The sequence below is a fragment of the Pyrus communis genome, chromosome 13 (assembly GCF_041283825.1).
Source record: "Pyrus communis isolate YQ-2024b chromosome 13, ASM4128382v1, whole genome shotgun sequence".
NCBI classification, from domain to species: Eukaryota; Viridiplantae; Streptophyta; class Magnoliopsida; order Rosales; family Rosaceae; genus Pyrus; species Pyrus communis.
In genome coordinates this window covers 21,969,970-21,987,110 of record NC_142577.1, presented here as the reverse complement: position 1 = coordinate 21,987,110, position 17,141 = coordinate 21,969,970, and the positions used below count along the sequence as shown (strand labels likewise).

At 36.1% G+C, this 17,141-nt stretch overlaps 2 protein-coding genes across 2 annotated transcripts; both read left to right on the top strand.

Annotated features, from left to right (window-relative positions):
- Positions 1-1,641: 1,641 nt before the first annotated feature.
- LOC137736627 (DELLA protein RGL1-like) lies at positions 1,642-3,444 on the top strand. The gene has a single exon (XM_068475864.2). The coding sequence runs from the start codon at positions 1,642-1,644 to the stop codon at positions 3,442-3,444; it is 1,803 nt and encodes a 600-aa protein (XP_068331965.2).
- A 1,306-nt stretch (positions 3,445-4,750) lies between these two features.
- On the top strand, positions 4,751-6,076 carry LOC137736198 (DELLA protein GAI1-like). The gene has a single exon (XM_068475520.2). It carries the CDS (start codon positions 4,751-4,753, stop codon positions 6,074-6,076), a length of 1,326 nt encoding a protein of 441 aa, XP_068331621.2.
- The last annotated feature ends 11,065 nt before the right edge of the window (positions 6,077-17,141 follow it).

The window sequence follows — 17,141 nt, the reverse complement described above, 5'->3', positions numbered from 1 at the left end:
GGTCCAGTCTTATTCTCATTTAAGCTCCTAATCCATGTTTAGGTTATTTATCTTCTGAAAAGAAATAGTTTAATTAGCTTAAGAAAAGTTTGTGCTCTACTTACAAACATGGAATTAGAAACTTGGGCCAGTTTTGAAGTTTCTTACTTTAGAGGCCAATCTAGGAGGCTGGGCTCTGCATTTAGGCCGATTGGTTCATAATTATTAGTTGTCGCGATTTAATTCATATAATATATTGATTTTGAAATTTATGGATGATGATTTTATTTGATCAACTTTTTATGAAGCAATTGTGAGGCTTGTTCGTATGTCACACACGTTTTACTTTTGTAAAAAAATTGATAAAATTAAACTATTGTTTTTAAATAGCAACAATCTGTAAACTAAAATTGAAATTTTCTCCAAATTATAAAGGAAAATTTTATTGATTGCTTACTATAACGTAGGTCTTTAAGTTGCTTGCCGGCCATGGTCAGCAGTTGCACCAGCGACTAATCGTCAGCGCAAATCCGTCGCTGTTGCTCTCATCTCGGACCCGACAAGGCACTGTTGCCAGCCAACGACAGATGAAATATACAAACGCTAATCATCCAACTTGTGTCGGATGTCGCTCTCAGAGCCTCCTCAGCTATTTCCGTCAAGAAACACAGCAGCATTTGGTGCAAGCTGCATTGTAAGCTCCCAAATCCCACGCTACCTTAATTACCTCTTTATCTGTTCGCGCGTTTGCTTATATATTCTACGTATTTTTTGTTTGTCTCATTCTTGGCTGAACTTCTTAATATGCATTGTTGGGGAACTTTCTTCAGAATTTGTTTTAATTATTAGGGTTTATACATCAACGAGGCTTAAGTTTGTTTGAATCCTGAACATTTCAGACTTGATACAGATATGATTTATAAATGATAGTTAAGAAAATGAAAGATCAATTATGAAATTTGCGCGGTTAAATTACGTTAATCATAAGTGGGTGAACGAGACGTGCTACAGGGGTGGATGCAATACTGACATTTGGATATTAGGGTTTATACATCATGAATCTTGAAAATTTGTTTTATTTATTTTTTTTTAAGAGATATTGAAGAAAGTTGAGGGTTTCACCATAAAACCAATTAGCAATATAGGGAGCAACCTAACTTACTTATAAGCCCCATGCAAGGTCCCTAATTTCGTCAATATGGGATCCATTTTCAACATATATTCAATGATGATTAAAAAATTGAACGAGGATGAATTTTTTTCACTTTTAAGTTTCAAAACATGTCAATAATCACAAATGGTTGGACAAGGAGGTGACGTTAGCGTTGTTCTTTAAAAATTAGGGTTTATACATCAACGCCTTGTTGAGAATTATGTATATTAAATTTACATCTGTTGGTTGGACAAATGGCATTCATATATTTGGACTTTGGGATGCAGGCCATATTGATACCATAAAAAACATCAATGTCGTTGTTCTGCCCTTGATTTCCATGCGATATAGGACTCTGTCAAAACTGGGTAGTATTAAATTTATAATGATGCTTTCATAAGTAAGGAACTAGGAATAAGAAACTCAGACCATCTTTAATGTGTTCATGTTTGCAATTAAAAAGTGCTTTTACCAACAAGAATTGAGAGCCTAAATCGTGAGTTTTCGTGATGACGAATGCTATGTTTTCTTTCGGGGATTTCAATTTCGGTGGAGTTCATGATATATTCAGCTCAACTGAGAAAGGTTTTGATGGCATGGAAGCGGAGAACAATGTGGGGAAACAAGTGAATTTGTTTGGAGCAGAGGAATGGGGGAAGTTGGGGGAATTTGGTTCCGTTGATTCGGATCATGGATTCTATGGAAATGACTACTCCTCTGGAGGAAACTTGTTTCCCAAGTATCAACAAGAAGAACAGCAGCAGCCACTGATTTCATACTATGGACTGTATGATGCCATGCAGGTTGATCCTCTCTCGATGCCATTCCAAGCGTGCTTAGGGAAGATTGCAAAGCTCGAAGACATCCCGAATTTGGTTCCACATGTTGAACCAAAGAAAGAGAAGCGAGACCCTTTCTCCTCGTTGGCAGGGCTTGATCTCTTGAACAGCTATGGCAGTGGGTTTAAGCGGTTGAATGGAGAAAGAAATTTTGAGTCAAGCAACTACAACGCGTGCACAGATCAGGTGGCTACAGGCAGGAAGCTTTCAACTGAAGAAATCATGAGGGTGGCAGGAGCAAGGTTCATTCAGACTTATTCTCAAGTGTCTGATGTTCCCTCCATGCTGAGCCATCCGTTTGGATCCTCCTTTTCGGGCCTGTCAGATGAGGAAGCTAGAGACGTGGAGCTTGTTGAGTTCCTTCTTGCTTCTGCAGAGAAAGTAGGTTATCAGCAGTATGAGCGTGCTGGGAATTTGCTTAAACGTTGTGATTCACGTTCTTCCAGTACCGGGAATCCAGTTGAACGAGTGGTTCACTTTTTTTCTGAAGCTCTCCGGGAGAAGATTGATCGAGAAACTGGAAGAGTCGCACCAAAAGTTTTGGGGAACAAGCAGTCATTTGATGTTGATAGGGCAATGAAGATTCCTAATGATACCACCCTGGCATGTCAAATCAAGCTTCCCTTTGGGCAAGTCGTACAATTTGCTGGAATTCAAGCCATTGTGGAAAATGTGGCTGAGGCTAAGAAGGTGCATGTGATTGATCTGGAAATCCGGAATGGGGTGCAGTGGACAGGTCTGATGCAAGCCTTAGCATCACGTTGTGATTGTCTGCTTGAGCTTCTCAAGATAAGTGCTGTTGGAACTACTTGTAGAGAATCGGTTGAGGAAACAGGTAAGAGGTTGGGGAGTTTTGCACAAACCATGAACTTACCCTTTTGTTTTAAAATAGTGATGGTAGAAGACATGCTAGATCTCAAAGAAGACATGTTCGAGCTAGATTCTGAAGAAACAGTTGTGGTCTACTCTGAATTTGCGCTGAGGAGCATGGTTCCAAAACCAGATCGACTCGAATCTGCAATGAAGGTGATAAAAAACATCCGTCCATGTGTAACTGTGGTCACTGAAGTTGAGGCAAATCACAACTCGCCAGTCTTTGTAACTCGCTTTATTGACGCCCTTTTCTACTTCGCTGCGTTCTTTGACTGCTTGGAAACTTGCATCCAACGAGATGATCCAAACAGAAGTATTTTGGAATCAATGTACTTTGGGACAGGAATTAGAAATATTGTGGCAAATGAAGGAGAGGAAAGGAATATCCGAAATGTGAAAATTGATGTTTGGAGGGCATTTTTTGCGCGGTATGGAATGGAGGAGATAGAATTGAGTTCATCGTCGTTGTACCAAGCAGACCTGATTCTTAAGAATTTTCCGTACGGAAATTCTTGCACGCTCAATATGGATGGGAAATGCCTGCTTCTTGGATGGAAGGGCACACCTCTCCATTCTCTTTCTCTTTGGAAATTTCTTTGATGAAATAAATAAAAAGGAGGTTGCCTGTAGTTTTAAATCTCTGACATCTTATTATCTTCTTGGTTGAACTTCAAATTCTAGTTTCGGATAATAATCATGGTCAGGAACTGCATAGGTTATTTTCTTTGTTAACCTTGTGCTTGTTCAACCGAAATGGTTGGCGAACACATTTGATGACGATGATGATTGTCCTTTCAATGTATATGTTTCCCATGAGGGATTGCAGAATCTACAGACATGGGAGAAAGCACCAGAATTGTACTTTTGTCTCATAAATTCTCATGAGCGAATTTGTTAACATTAAGTCGAATATTATGGTACTCTTTGAAATTTTCCTCTTTGTCCATCGAGATGATGATCGCATTGCTCTAGTTATCATTGAAAGGATACCCGTGTGAAGAAAACTGAGCTGTTAAGAGAGGCAACTTCTTATGAACGCCATAAACATGTACAAGTGCATCCAAACACGCCTCTACAACTATGGATCATAAATTCATAAGACACTGGATGTATCAATTTATTCCACAACTATCTAAATTCAAATACCTTAAACGTAATACAATCTGTATCGTATAATTAGTAAAATGTATGCATATTACTCAAAGATCGGATGTTCTTGATTTTTCAAGTGATTTTACAGTTCTTGTATTTCTTCTTTTCTTCCGTGAACTCGGTTATTCTGTCCTGCGATGCTTTACGAAAGCCATGCTTCCAGTTTGTACTTTCTTCTTCACTCTAATATTCTGTGGTATTTTTTTTTCTTGTTTGTCTTATCCCTAATCCTTATTCCTTTATCCTTTTGGTCATAACATGCCGGCTGATGTCCAAATCAAATTTACTCATAGAATATATCAGATCCTTGGTGGTGAAAACTATATCAGCAGAACGAATAATTTGCTTCTTGCTTGGATCATGTCGTCAAGCGCTCACATACTCCTAGCTTTACATGCACAAGCTTCGTACGTAGTGTTTGGATGTATTAAACTGTGGCCAGGCTTTTGGGGATCAACATGAATCATTGGAGGGAAACCATAATTTTTTCACTGTACTAATTAGTTTTCTAAACATGTCCTAATCTGATCGAGTTACTTAACAATTTCAGTTTTCATACAGCTGTTGACAGACTGGCCTTGGAATTTCACAGAAGGCCAAGCTACAGCATATCCTACAAATTTTGTCAAACCATGTAAAGAAGTCATAGCGTAGAATGTCAGCTTATAAGCAGACACAAACCCACAAGAACATTCGTACACTTTTCGCACTCCGAAAAACAAGAAAAGCTCAGCTTTATTCTTCTCTTGAAACCATGAGTTGTGCCTCTGGATTGTCAACCGTCGAAGTGATGAGAGTTGCAAGGGAACGGTTCATACAGTTCTCTTCCCGGAGACACGCAGATGACTGCATGGCTGACCATGTTCTAGGCAGCACTGCTTTCGGCCTCTCAGACCAAGAAACAAAAGATGTTGGGCTTGCGCATCTTCTTTTAGCTTGTGCTGAGAAGGTTGCAAAGAAACAATACGGCTGCGCAAAAAAGCTGCAGAATCTATGTGATTTCCTGTCTTCCAGTAGTGGAAATTCTGTTCAAAGAGTTGTTTACTATTTTTCCAAAGCTCTCCAACAGAAGACCGACAGAGAAACTGGCAGAAACACATCACAGGGATCGGAAAGTAGAGATGTTGCCGCTATGCATGTTGAGGAAGCAATGGCGGCTTTGAGTCCTGCTTTAATGGCATGTTTCCTTGAAGTTCCCTTCTTTCAAGTTACCGAGTTTGCGGGCATCCAAGCGATAGTGGAAAATGTGGCATCATCCAAAAAGATTCATTTCGTTGACCTTGCCATCAGAACCGGGGGACACTGCATCGTGTTGATGCAAGCACTCGCGACAAGATATGAATGCCCAATTGAGATGCTAAAAGTTACAGCTGTTGGAGTGAAATCAAGGAAGAAAATTGAGGACACCGGCAGAAGGCTGGCTCAATTTGCTGAGGCATTGAAGTTACCTTTTACCTTCAAGATAGCCATGGTAAAAGATATCAAAGATATAAAAGAAGGTATCTTTGAGTTAGATACTGGTGAAGCAGTTGCAGTTTACTGCCCTCTACTACTATCCAGTACAATGAGCCAACCCAATTGCTTGGAATCTCTGATGAAAGCCCTCAGAAGCCTCAATCCGCGCCTCATGGTGGTCAATGAAGTCGAGGCAAATCACAACTCTCCGATCTTCATAAACCGTTTCTACGAAGCACTCTTCTACTACAGTGCATATTTTGAGTGCCTCGATGCCTGTATGGACAGAGGCAGCGCGCTACGGATGGAGTTGGAGGAAACATATTTGAGTCACGAGATCAAGAACATTGTTGCGAGTGAAGGCGAAGAGAGGGTAAACCGGCGGATGAAAATCGATGGGTGGAGGAGTTTGTTTGGAAAATGTGGAATGGTGGAAGCAGAGCTTAGCTTGTCTTCCTTGTACCAAGCAGACCTTATTGCCAAACAGTTTGCTTGTGGGAGGAGCTGCACAATGGGGACTAATGGGAAGTGCTTTGTTGTTGGATGGAAAGGAACTCCAATTCTCTCACTTTCTGTTTGGAAGTTCCACGCAGTCAATGTTAAGACCTTTAAACATCTCTTGTAAGAGCTATAGCCCTTGTAGAAACGACAATAACGGAAACATATGTTTTATTAGTTTTGTTTTCCAAACAAGGTGACATGAAGTCATAATTTTCAGGCCTACCAAATCCCCTCCTTTCTTGGTCGTAGTAAAATCACGACTTACCCGCTACACGCAACGCCATGACTAAAAATTCTTCTTATATTAAGAGAATGTGAGTTTATACCACTAATCCTGTTGATTCTGTTGATTCCTGAATGCTAGTGCTTGTACTTTCATCCTCAGCATTCGCAACGGCACCGTCGATCTTTCCGGCTTCAGACGCTGGCTGGTAAATAAGCCGCCAACTAAAGTAGGTTAATAACGTTTGCTACTGCGCCGTTTAAGGGGGAGTTTTGACTTCCGTGAATGACGAGTTTTATACTAATTGTATCATGCCGGCGCCTTGTGTGGGTGAGTCCAAGTATTTGTGAGAGCATTTGTACCATTAGTGGCGAGTGTGCTGGTAAAAGCTTGCAAGAAATCCGATCACAAAAGCAGTGATATCGAATTGATATTGAGCTGGTTGGCTGCTCTGAATGATGAGATTGAATGAACGGTTGAAGCATCTTCATTTATAACTCCAAAATTGCTGGCTTAGCACCTAGCAATCACTCATTATTTGTTATTTTTAAACATTTAGTGGTTCTGGTTCACATTAATGTGTTAATTCCTCTTGGTTTAGACTAATGTAAATAAGTGTCGTAAGTAAGAGAGACTACATGAAAGAAGATGACAACAAGTCAATGTCTCAAACGTGTTGTACATTTTAATTTACATTAGTGATGAATTTTGAATTGAATCAGTTACCATCCATCTTGAATAATTGTTTTTAATTATCTTTTCACATTTGGGTCCACTTTTGTTTATTATGTGGTTGTTGTCATGCTACTTCTCAAATGCTTTCACATTTCAACCTAAAATAATGCATTATTGACGACTGAGATGTAATGACCGCCAAGAAGTCATAGTTTTATAATGTATTCGATAGTCTTTGTTTTCTCATGTTCGTTTCTTTCCTCTTTTCCTCTCTCTTACTCTTTCTTTGCACCTTCCCGGCCTATGTTTTTTCTCAAGTCCATACACCAACATTATCATATTATAAACTTATGTTTTTGTTGACCGAAGGAACCACTGCTATATTTTCAGCCATGATCAATTTACTCCATATATTCATATACACGAAAGTTCGAATCTTTTTTGTGATTTTGAAAATTTTAACTTAGATAAATCCCTCACTCTCCATCTTTTCTTCTCTCCATTCCCCGTTCATTTTCGTCCTTGGCACAGTGGAATGCTACCCACGCGTCAATAATCGTGACTTCTTCTCTGCTTTTAATTATGTTGAATAAATACGAAGATTTCATAAGTTCAAAACTTTGAATTACGCAATAATGAACCCTTGCGTATTAACCAAATTATTGTATTATAAGATTATAAATCGCAAGTGGTGAATTGCCCTGTAATCTTCCTCTTTAATTTTAGTGTAGCTTACAGACTTATTAGTAGTAGCATCTCATAATCAAGAAGAAAAAAAAATCACAAATGATTCTTCATAATCTATGTCTTTAAAACCCTTATTCGTAACTTGTACAATAATATATTCAAGAAAAATGCTAAGAAGATTTTCTCAAAAGTGGGACTCTTCATGGACTCTCTGTTATCTCATGTTTTTTTCACAATATTTTATATGGAACTTTCATGAAAAAGGCTTGGCCTAAGTTTATTTTAACAAAAAAATGTGCTATAATTTTATTTAATGAAAAAGACTTAAAATTTAATGAAAAACCCTTAAACTTAAATAAAAATAACAAAAAAAAAAACTTAAATTTTAATGAAAAAACCATAATTTTAATATTAAAAAAACCCGAGTCATACTTGAGTATCACATTGTAGACCCCCCACCCCAACGTTATCTTCCTTATCAGTGAACCGAAAATAGTCTGACGTGCAGGACGCATGCGTAGTCATATATACTGTTTATAAATTATTTATGCAACTTAACGGTACTACATTGTTTAATGAGATTTACTACACTATTTATGAAACTTACTACACTATTTATAAAACTTAACGGTACTACACTATTTATAAAACTTACTATATTGTTTATGAAACTTAAAGGTGCTACATTATTTGTGAAACTTAACGATACTACACTGTTTATGAAACTTAACGCACGTTGGGCACACATGTTTATATTTTTATTGTTTTTTTTCTTTTTGTTCTTATCATTAAATAAAGTTATTAGATGGTTTTTGGTTAAAATGTAAAGTTTTGAAAACCTTTTCATGAATTTTCCTTATTTTTTTTTATAATATGTTGGAACGGGAATGAACGTTATACTGTGGGATAATGTTAACGGGACCAAATCAAATTTGCAAAACAAATGACGTGTCACCAATTGAAAATAAACACTTTATCAAAATTAATAATTCAATTATCAACAACCACCTCATTTGGTTTACAAAATTTGGTAAAAATTTAGTCTTCATACCATTATCCTAAACTTTGAGGTGGTAAAGAATCTATGGAGAGTGCTACTTTGAGAGAGTTTTCTTAGCCTTTCTCTATTTTCAAAGGGATAATGCTAATAAGACTAAATTTGTAGGCAAATTTTTGAAAACTAAAGGACATAGAATGATTGGTTTATTATTTAAACGTTGATAAACGTGCTTATTCCTATTAATAACACATCATTAGTTTGCAAATTTAGTTTTCCTAGCATTACTCTTTTTAAAATGATTAATTAGTTTACAGTAGAATTTATATTTTTTTAAAGTTGAAAGAGACCCACAATTCGAATCACCCGTTAATCAATAAGAGTATCTAAAACATCCTTCGTTCATAGTAAAGCATCCTATATATACCTTGGATGAAACGAATACATTTGCAAATACTATGGAAAGTCAAATTTGGTTTAAGCCAAAAGGAGAAAAACATAAAGAAAAATGGAATAAAGTTTTTCTTTTCGTTTGATGCTACAAATAAAGTTGATTGGTGAAGTCGTATATATCTAGCTCTACCAGCTGTGCTACTTCTTGTAAGAATATTATTTAGTTGGCGATCGTACACGTTAATTAGTGGTAAGAATATTGTGCAAACCTATTAGCATGAAACTGTGGTCGAATTGAAGAAAATTGAGCCTTCAAAATAAAATTAAGGGAATTTTAATGAAAAACTTTTGGTACTGTTCATTTTAATGAAAAATTATATTTTTACACTAAAAAGTCAATCATAGTACTATTCATTTTACCCTTTATTTTGTCATTTTCATTAAAACTCAAAATTTCAACCCATTTTCATTAGTTTTCTTTAAAATTAATTGGTAATATGGGAGTAACTAAATTTGTTTATAAACTCATGCAACATCTATCCTCTCATAAATGTGGGATTCACCTCAACACGAAAGACTCGAAATTCTGTCAACATTCTTATTGCGCGAAAACAACATAAATTGACTAATAACAAGAACCGAAAGCTAATCATCCGCTACATTCAGAATTCGATTCTTTATATACGAAGGACCGTGATCAGTCAAATCGTATTCGATTCTTGAAGCTTTACTGAGATTCCTTTCTCTCTTACTTCGACTATATAAGGACAGAAGTTCATCGCAAAGATGTAAGCAAAGAAAGAAAAATGGACACAGCAGGCACGTTATTTCTAAGGCCTCGCAATAATCACAAGCAAGTTGGTTCGGAAGAACGTACAGCGATGCACATTGAGCACCAAAACAGCAAGTGCTCCGGGCCACCATATAGTGCATCCCAGCCTGCAGTTGCCAAGAACAGCATAGTTACTGACAGCAAAAGAAAGAAGGGCCACAAGAAAAAGAATGGCAAGCCGGGAGGCGATGTTTTTACGGTACACGGGAATACCATTAACGGCGGCCGACAAGGCTGGAGTTTTCGGCTTTGGCAATAAGTACATAGGCCGAAAGAAACAAGAAGATGATGAATCCACCGAAGATGAAGGTGACACCAGTGAAGATGAAGAGTGAACTATTATATATCAATGGTTTTTGGACCATAACTAAATAACAAGTGGCTTGTTCACTGCCTTAATTTAATTATATGCATTATAATATAAAAATACATATAATAACCGAGGTATGTAGGCCTCTTTCTGCTTTTTATGCACATTAATTTACTTGCTTATATATTTACATAAGACCATCTCCAACCGAAGGATCCAGAGGGCCAGAGGCCTGAAAATAGCCTGAAAATCGTCTCCAACCGAAGGTTAGGCCAGAGGGCTCTGGAATCTGAGAGGGCCCTATGGAATCGGAGAGGGCTAGAGGGCTGGCCATTTTTTTTTTGCTTATGTTGGATTTCCTGTCGATTATAACCGACAGGAATTCTTTGAATTTCTTTTTAACAGTTTTATTATTATTTTTTATTTACAAAAATTTTCATATAACTTCTATTTTTCATATATTTTTTTTAAATTCTATTTTTTTCCTATAACTTTTATTTTACAAATTTGTTTCATATATTTTTTTAAATTTCATTTTTTCCTATAACTTCTATTTCACAAAATTTGTTTCATTTTATTTTAAATTCTATTTTTTTCCTATAATTTCTATTTCACAAAATTTGTCACATCTCGGCCCGGGGCGGAACCACTTCCCGGGCCCGCTCCACCACCGTAGCACGATATTGTCCGCTTTGGGCTTACCATTCCCTCACGGTTTTGTTTTTGGGAACTCACGAGCAACTACCCAGTGGGTCACCCATCATGGGATTGCTCTAGCCCCCTTCTCGCTTAACTTCGGAGTTCCTACAGAACCCGAAGCCAGTGAGCTCCCAAAAGGCCTCGTGCTAGGTAGGGATGAGAATATACATTTAAGGATCACTCCCCTGAGCGATGTGGGATGTCACAAAATTTGTTTCATATTTTTTTTTAATTGTATTTTTTTCTATAACCTCCTAAGCCATTATACAACATTAAATTAAATTAAGTAACATGAAACAACATTAAACAATATTAATAACATTAACCAACATAAAAATTATACAACATAAAAAAAAACATTTAACAACATGAAACTTAAACAACATTTAAGTTGTAGTTTTTATATAATAAATTATGTTTGGCCCTATGACCATTTGGTCCTCGGTTGGAGACGGTTTTTTGTGACAGGGCTAAAACGAGTTCTCTGGCCCTCGGTTGGAGATGGAAGCAAATATGGCCCTGTACTGTTCATTAAAATATTAATATCTTGGAGAATCTTGAAGAGCCAAAGGGCTAAAACGAGCAATCTGGCCAGCCCTCGATTGGAGATAGCCTAATCATCTCTAATTATATATGTAATTTTTAAGAGAGAAATAAAGAAAACTTATACATGTAGTTAGTTTAAGTTGGATTTTTATAAGAGGCTAACACTTTCCTATTTCAACGACAATGATTCATCTCTCTGCTTTGCATGGGATTAGCAAAGTAAAAATTTGCACATCAATAATTGTAATTCATCCCCTAGCTTGTCCCTAATGTGAATCATACTTGAGAAACTAATCTTATGATTTTCACCTAGCCTACGAATTCAAATAAAACCATTACGTACTTCACCGATCAATGGTTGATCAAGGTATCAATTACAGACTCAAAATCGTTTGATGATGTACTACTAAAGTGTTTGACAAATCATATTTATATTCGTAATTAAATGTTTATTTTTAATCTTTCATTGTAAAATGAGACAATCTGCTTATTCATAAAAAGAAAATAAAAAATATTATGAGAAATATAGCGTGTTCCACAAGCTCTTTTATTCGTAAAAAAAGAAGAAAGGTTATTCATTCACTAAGTTCAAATTAATTAATAACTCTTCAAACTATTTTTTATTTAAGAACAAACAACTTGTTAGGAGAGTGACTTACAAGAAAACGAAGTTTCTCAAGCATGGGCAAAACTGAAATTTGCGTACACATATATGTAGATGATATATTTGTATTATATTGGTTTCACAATATGATGTAACAAATGATACATATAACCAACATTCAATGAATGAGAAGTCTAATGATATTGTTATTCACTTGTAAGTGAAATGTTTGAGGTTTGATGACCAAACTATGCACATGGTAAGCTGGAGTGGCTTAGACTAGACTAAGATAAACTTAGTGGAGTGTTGGGTGTAGTATTAGACTAAGAAGCAGAATAATGAAAATAGTAATGTCCACAGTTTGGTGTTTGCTCGGACGTGGACTAAATTATTGTTCAATTTTCTTTTCTATTAAGGATATTTTCAAAATTAATATTATTGGATGAGAGTGAGAGTCAATAAAAAATACAAACCAAATTTCTTGCCAACGAAAGAAATATACATGATTCAAGAGTAGCATAATAACATGTAACGCAATATTTAATACACTTACAATAGCTACAATATACGCTAGCTACTATATTCTACAACATTATCATTCAAAAGTAAATCCTCATATTCACAAAAAGCTAATTAACGTTAGCCAAACTATTTCAGACTAAGTTGGAAGCCACGAACTAATGTTGTACGATTAACAAGAACTCCTACTGGTAGGGACAACAGTCCAATATACTACCTTCCAAATATGCACGGTAGTTTAGCTTGGGAATTATGGTAAGGCTTTATACGTATTGGATTCCTCTTCTTCATCCATATAACTATAAAGTTATAGCGTTCATTCATGAGACAGGACCAGGCAAAATTAAACCAATTCTTGTTTCAAGCCTCCAACTAAATCGATCATACAAGGAAAACCCCATGTCCGAGCGCTACAGTCTAGAGTCAATGTTATACAGTAGCATTACTCCTGGACAATCATATCCTCATCCGGGTTATCATCCTGCCCAGCCTCCTAATCAATGTATGGTAATTCAATATTCTCCACCACCACCACCACCACTTCTTCCTCCGTATGGATATGATCATCATCTTCAGTATTACAGTAGTAGTACTACTCCAGATCCCGGACATGGGCAGGGCGACAACTATCAATCCCAGCTTGCTCCTCCTCCAAAAGCCAAGCCCAAGAAGCCCAAGAAAAGAAAATCTGTCAAACAAACATCGCATAAAGTTTGCAGTAATCGAGTTAGCCAAAACACAGGGGACAATCATGAGATTTACAACATTGCCATCAAATACAATTTTCGTGATTTAAGCCATGCGGAGGACGAAGAAGGAAAAGGAGAAATTGGCATCCAATACGGTCGTCGTGACTTGAAAGAAGAACAAGAAGAGTGAATATATTGGGGCAATTCGGTGCATATACATTATGTTCTGGCGATTCCCACACCACAATAAAACAATCTGCTGTTCTATGTGCCTTAATTAATTAATATATGTATAAGAAATTTTGTAGAACATCCACCGTACGAGAAAAATTTACTGATATGAAATTGAAATATAAGAAGATTATATTATGATAACTTTCAAAGTATTGTTGAGCTAGTCGGTAGAGTTCTTTCATATATCTGTTTTTAAGTGTTGATGGTGCGCCTAAAATTTGAATAAAGTCCAAAAGGGAAAGAAGAAATTAGTATATATGCCCATATCATGTGGGGGTACACTGATCGTGTTGGTAAAATTATTAATTGCATGCTAGGTTGGAAAAATTATACAGATATATATATATATATATATATATATATTGTATGCTCTTAGAACATTGTTACTTGGTATACTCGATACATGCATTGCATAATATGTATAGATGACGAGTTTATGTTATCATGTAATAATAATTAAAAACGAATCCGCATCTTATAATGTAAGTTGATGTTTTATTATAAAATTAATTGACAATATATAAGGAGAGTAATCTCACTTTTTATAAGCACATGTAAGGTTTCTTAGTTTTTGATATGGATTTAGACTCTTAACAAGCCCTTCATGGATGAGTCATTTAAACTTAACACATGAAAAACACACATTCGGTGACGTGAGAGCACGCGGATTGTTTGGCTCAACACGTGAGTAACATATTCCAATATTATGCAGGAAGTTGAAGTTCTATAATAAAACAGAGAATAGTTTAACTTCTTATAAGCACATTAAAGATCATATAATTTTTCGATGTAAAATTTACATTCTCGACATGAGTGAACTTGTTATACCACATAATGGGTCAATTATCTCTCGCTGAGTTGAGAGTCTAATTAACTGACAGTAAACTGTCACAAATAATTATGCCATATCTATGGAAAAATAATATTTGTATTGTTCTGTAGCGCACCAAGACAAGACATGCTAGAACTATTCTATATGTCTAAATATTCGATGGAATACTTGTTTGGAAGTGCTTTTAAAATGACTGAAAATATTTTTTAGGTTTCAAAAACACTTGAAATGCTTCTTGCAGGAAGCACTTCAAGTGCTTTCCAAAATTCACTTACATTTTTGCTAAGGATTGGTACCAAAAACGCTTTCAATCATTTTAAAATCACTTCCAAACGAGATACTATATTTTAGAATATATTAATAATCAATCCACATTTAGTAACTAAAATACAAGTAGGTTAGTTATACCACATAATGTGTTCCAGTACCACATAATAAATTTTCATATCTATGTCGACATAAAGTGAATTAAGACTAATGTACACTTCTACTGAAGAAATTTTTTATGTTAATTTTACTAGTAAATTGTAGCCATAGTCCCTTAACTTTAACTCAATTGGAGCAATGGTCCCTCAACTAAAACTCCATTACCATCGGTTTGATCCCCCAATTCATCAAAACGTTCATCATGATCCCTTAACTAAAAATCCTTACCATTGGTCTCTCAACTTTAATCCAACTAGAGAAATGGTCCCTCAACTTTAACCCAATTTGAGCAATGGTCGCTCAATTTTAACCCAATTGTAGCAATGGTTCTGACGAAGTTGACGAAAATGACCATAGCTACACATTTGATGAGTTGAGGGACCAATAGAAATAGATTTTTAGTTTAGGGACCATTGCTCCAATTTGATTAAAGTTGAAAGACCGTTGCTACAATTTATTCTAATTTTATAAGTAGATTTTTTTTCGCATGAATTCTAGTTTTTTATTGTTATTTTTAACGGGAAAACACATTTTTGTACTATCTTTTTTAAAGAAGCGTGACTTACTTGTATTAGTAGATTTCACCTCTATACTAAAATTTGGTCATCCTATCAATACTCATTTGAACGTGATTTAACAAATTGCTAACTCGATTATTATACCCTATTTGTTGGATTTATCCAAATTATAAGATATGGTGGTCAACTCCACTAGCACATGTGGATTATATACATGATAGAAATGTATACGTACCACAAAAAATAGCTTGGAAATTAAGCAAGCAACTTGGTATATATTCCCACTCCATCTCCTATATATAGAAACGAGATAGCTGCATTGGTGACAACAGCAAACAAAAAATCAAGTAATTTTGAGCCTTCAACCAACACAATGTCACATACCCTCTTGTACCGTGGCAGCATGCTCGCCAATGGTTCAGACCCTATGTCCCCTCAGCCTACATACAATCCCAGCTTTGGCGCTCCTCCTGCAGGTTACAATAACTATGGTCCTCCTCCTCCAGTACCAAATTATAGTTATGGATACTACGGTAATAACCATCCATCAGCGCAGTCTGCTCCACCTGCTCGTGCTTCGTATCAGTCGCATGAATATACTAACTACTACGCTCCTCAACCTCAACCTCAACCTCAACCTCAACCTCAGCCTCAACCTCAGCCTCAACCTCCATCTAATTATGGATACTCTAACCAAGAGTATTCAACACTGCAGCCTGCTCGACGTCCCAATGCCAAGAATGGTAAAAATGGGAAAAGGGGTTCTAGTGGTACATCTTACAAAGTTTCTGGGAACCGAGTCAGTGGAAACAAAGGAGACCACAATGGAGTTTTCAACGTTGGCAACACGCATGGTCGTGGCGGCACGGACAATGAAGAAGAAGAAGATTGGATATGAATTATGGAAATATTAATAAGTCATGCATGCACGCTACGTGCATGTAGTAATTCGCAGTTCCAGAAGGGCATGGTTTCATACATCATGGGCTAAACTCTTCCTTACATTTATAAATAATTAAGAGATGATGTACTAGTACTACACTGTCTGATCACTGCTATTGACCTTTTAAGGTTGTAGAAACCGTGTATTCAATAATTGGAATTGAGATATTACAACCTATTTATACATGAAGCGTATGATTGCTAACCTAGTAGTTACAATGTAACATATATACATGCAATTATAGCCTAATAACATCTAGTAACATCATAACGGCAAAACAATAATGTGTTGACATTCATTGGCTTTAAAACCATCCTTGAAGAGCCTTAACTATGGTAACTGCCTAACAAAGGTTAACAATTGCTTAATAATTATTATTTATCTACTAATCAGTACTTTTATATAATGATAGATTCTGCAATGGGCATGTGCTCAGGTGTTCATGTAGTTAAGAGCATTTACCTTTGCAGTCAAGCTCCAAAGTTTGATTATGGGTTATGCATTGGAAAGCACCACGTCCTCTCGTATTAGTTGAACAAATTTGACAACTTGATTTCTAACCGAAATATTAATTTTAGTTATGATTGAGTCACGTCAACAAAAATATCAATGACATTCAGCCATCAGCCATCTTGCAATTATAATCCCAACTATGAAGTTAGAACATTTGCATTCATCTACGTATAGAGAGCATCCTATAAAATTCATCATTTGCAGAGATGAGTCTCACACCCCATCTTGGTGAGAGAGAGAATTGATAATTATTTATTAACACGTGACATCTCACTTAAGAAACAGTTGGAGTACTATTTTTAGTGTTGCTCATATGAGATTCGCTAATTGCATATCATTCTTAAGGGGACGTGATGCATTATACTCAACTGGAGTACTATTTTGCAAGCTTCCTTAAAAAAAAAAAAAAAAAAAAAGGGTATTTGGTCTCAAACAATGAATGTTTTTATCTTTTTATAACTGGGTGGATTTAAGCTATATCGCATCTTGATTCTCTTCAATTTGCTCTGACCGGGGTAAAAGTAGGTGGCTTGAAAGAATAACGCCGAT

Bases quoted from the DNA above. Each gene is read 5' to 3' on its own strand.
- LOC137736627 (XM_068475864.2), top strand. From the start codon at position 1,642: ATGACGAATGCTATGTTTTCTTTCGGGGATTTCAATTTCGGTGGAGTT.
- LOC137736198 (XM_068475520.2), top strand. From the start codon at position 4,751: ATGAGTTGTGCCTCTGGATTGTCAACCGTCGAAGTGATGAGAGTTGCA.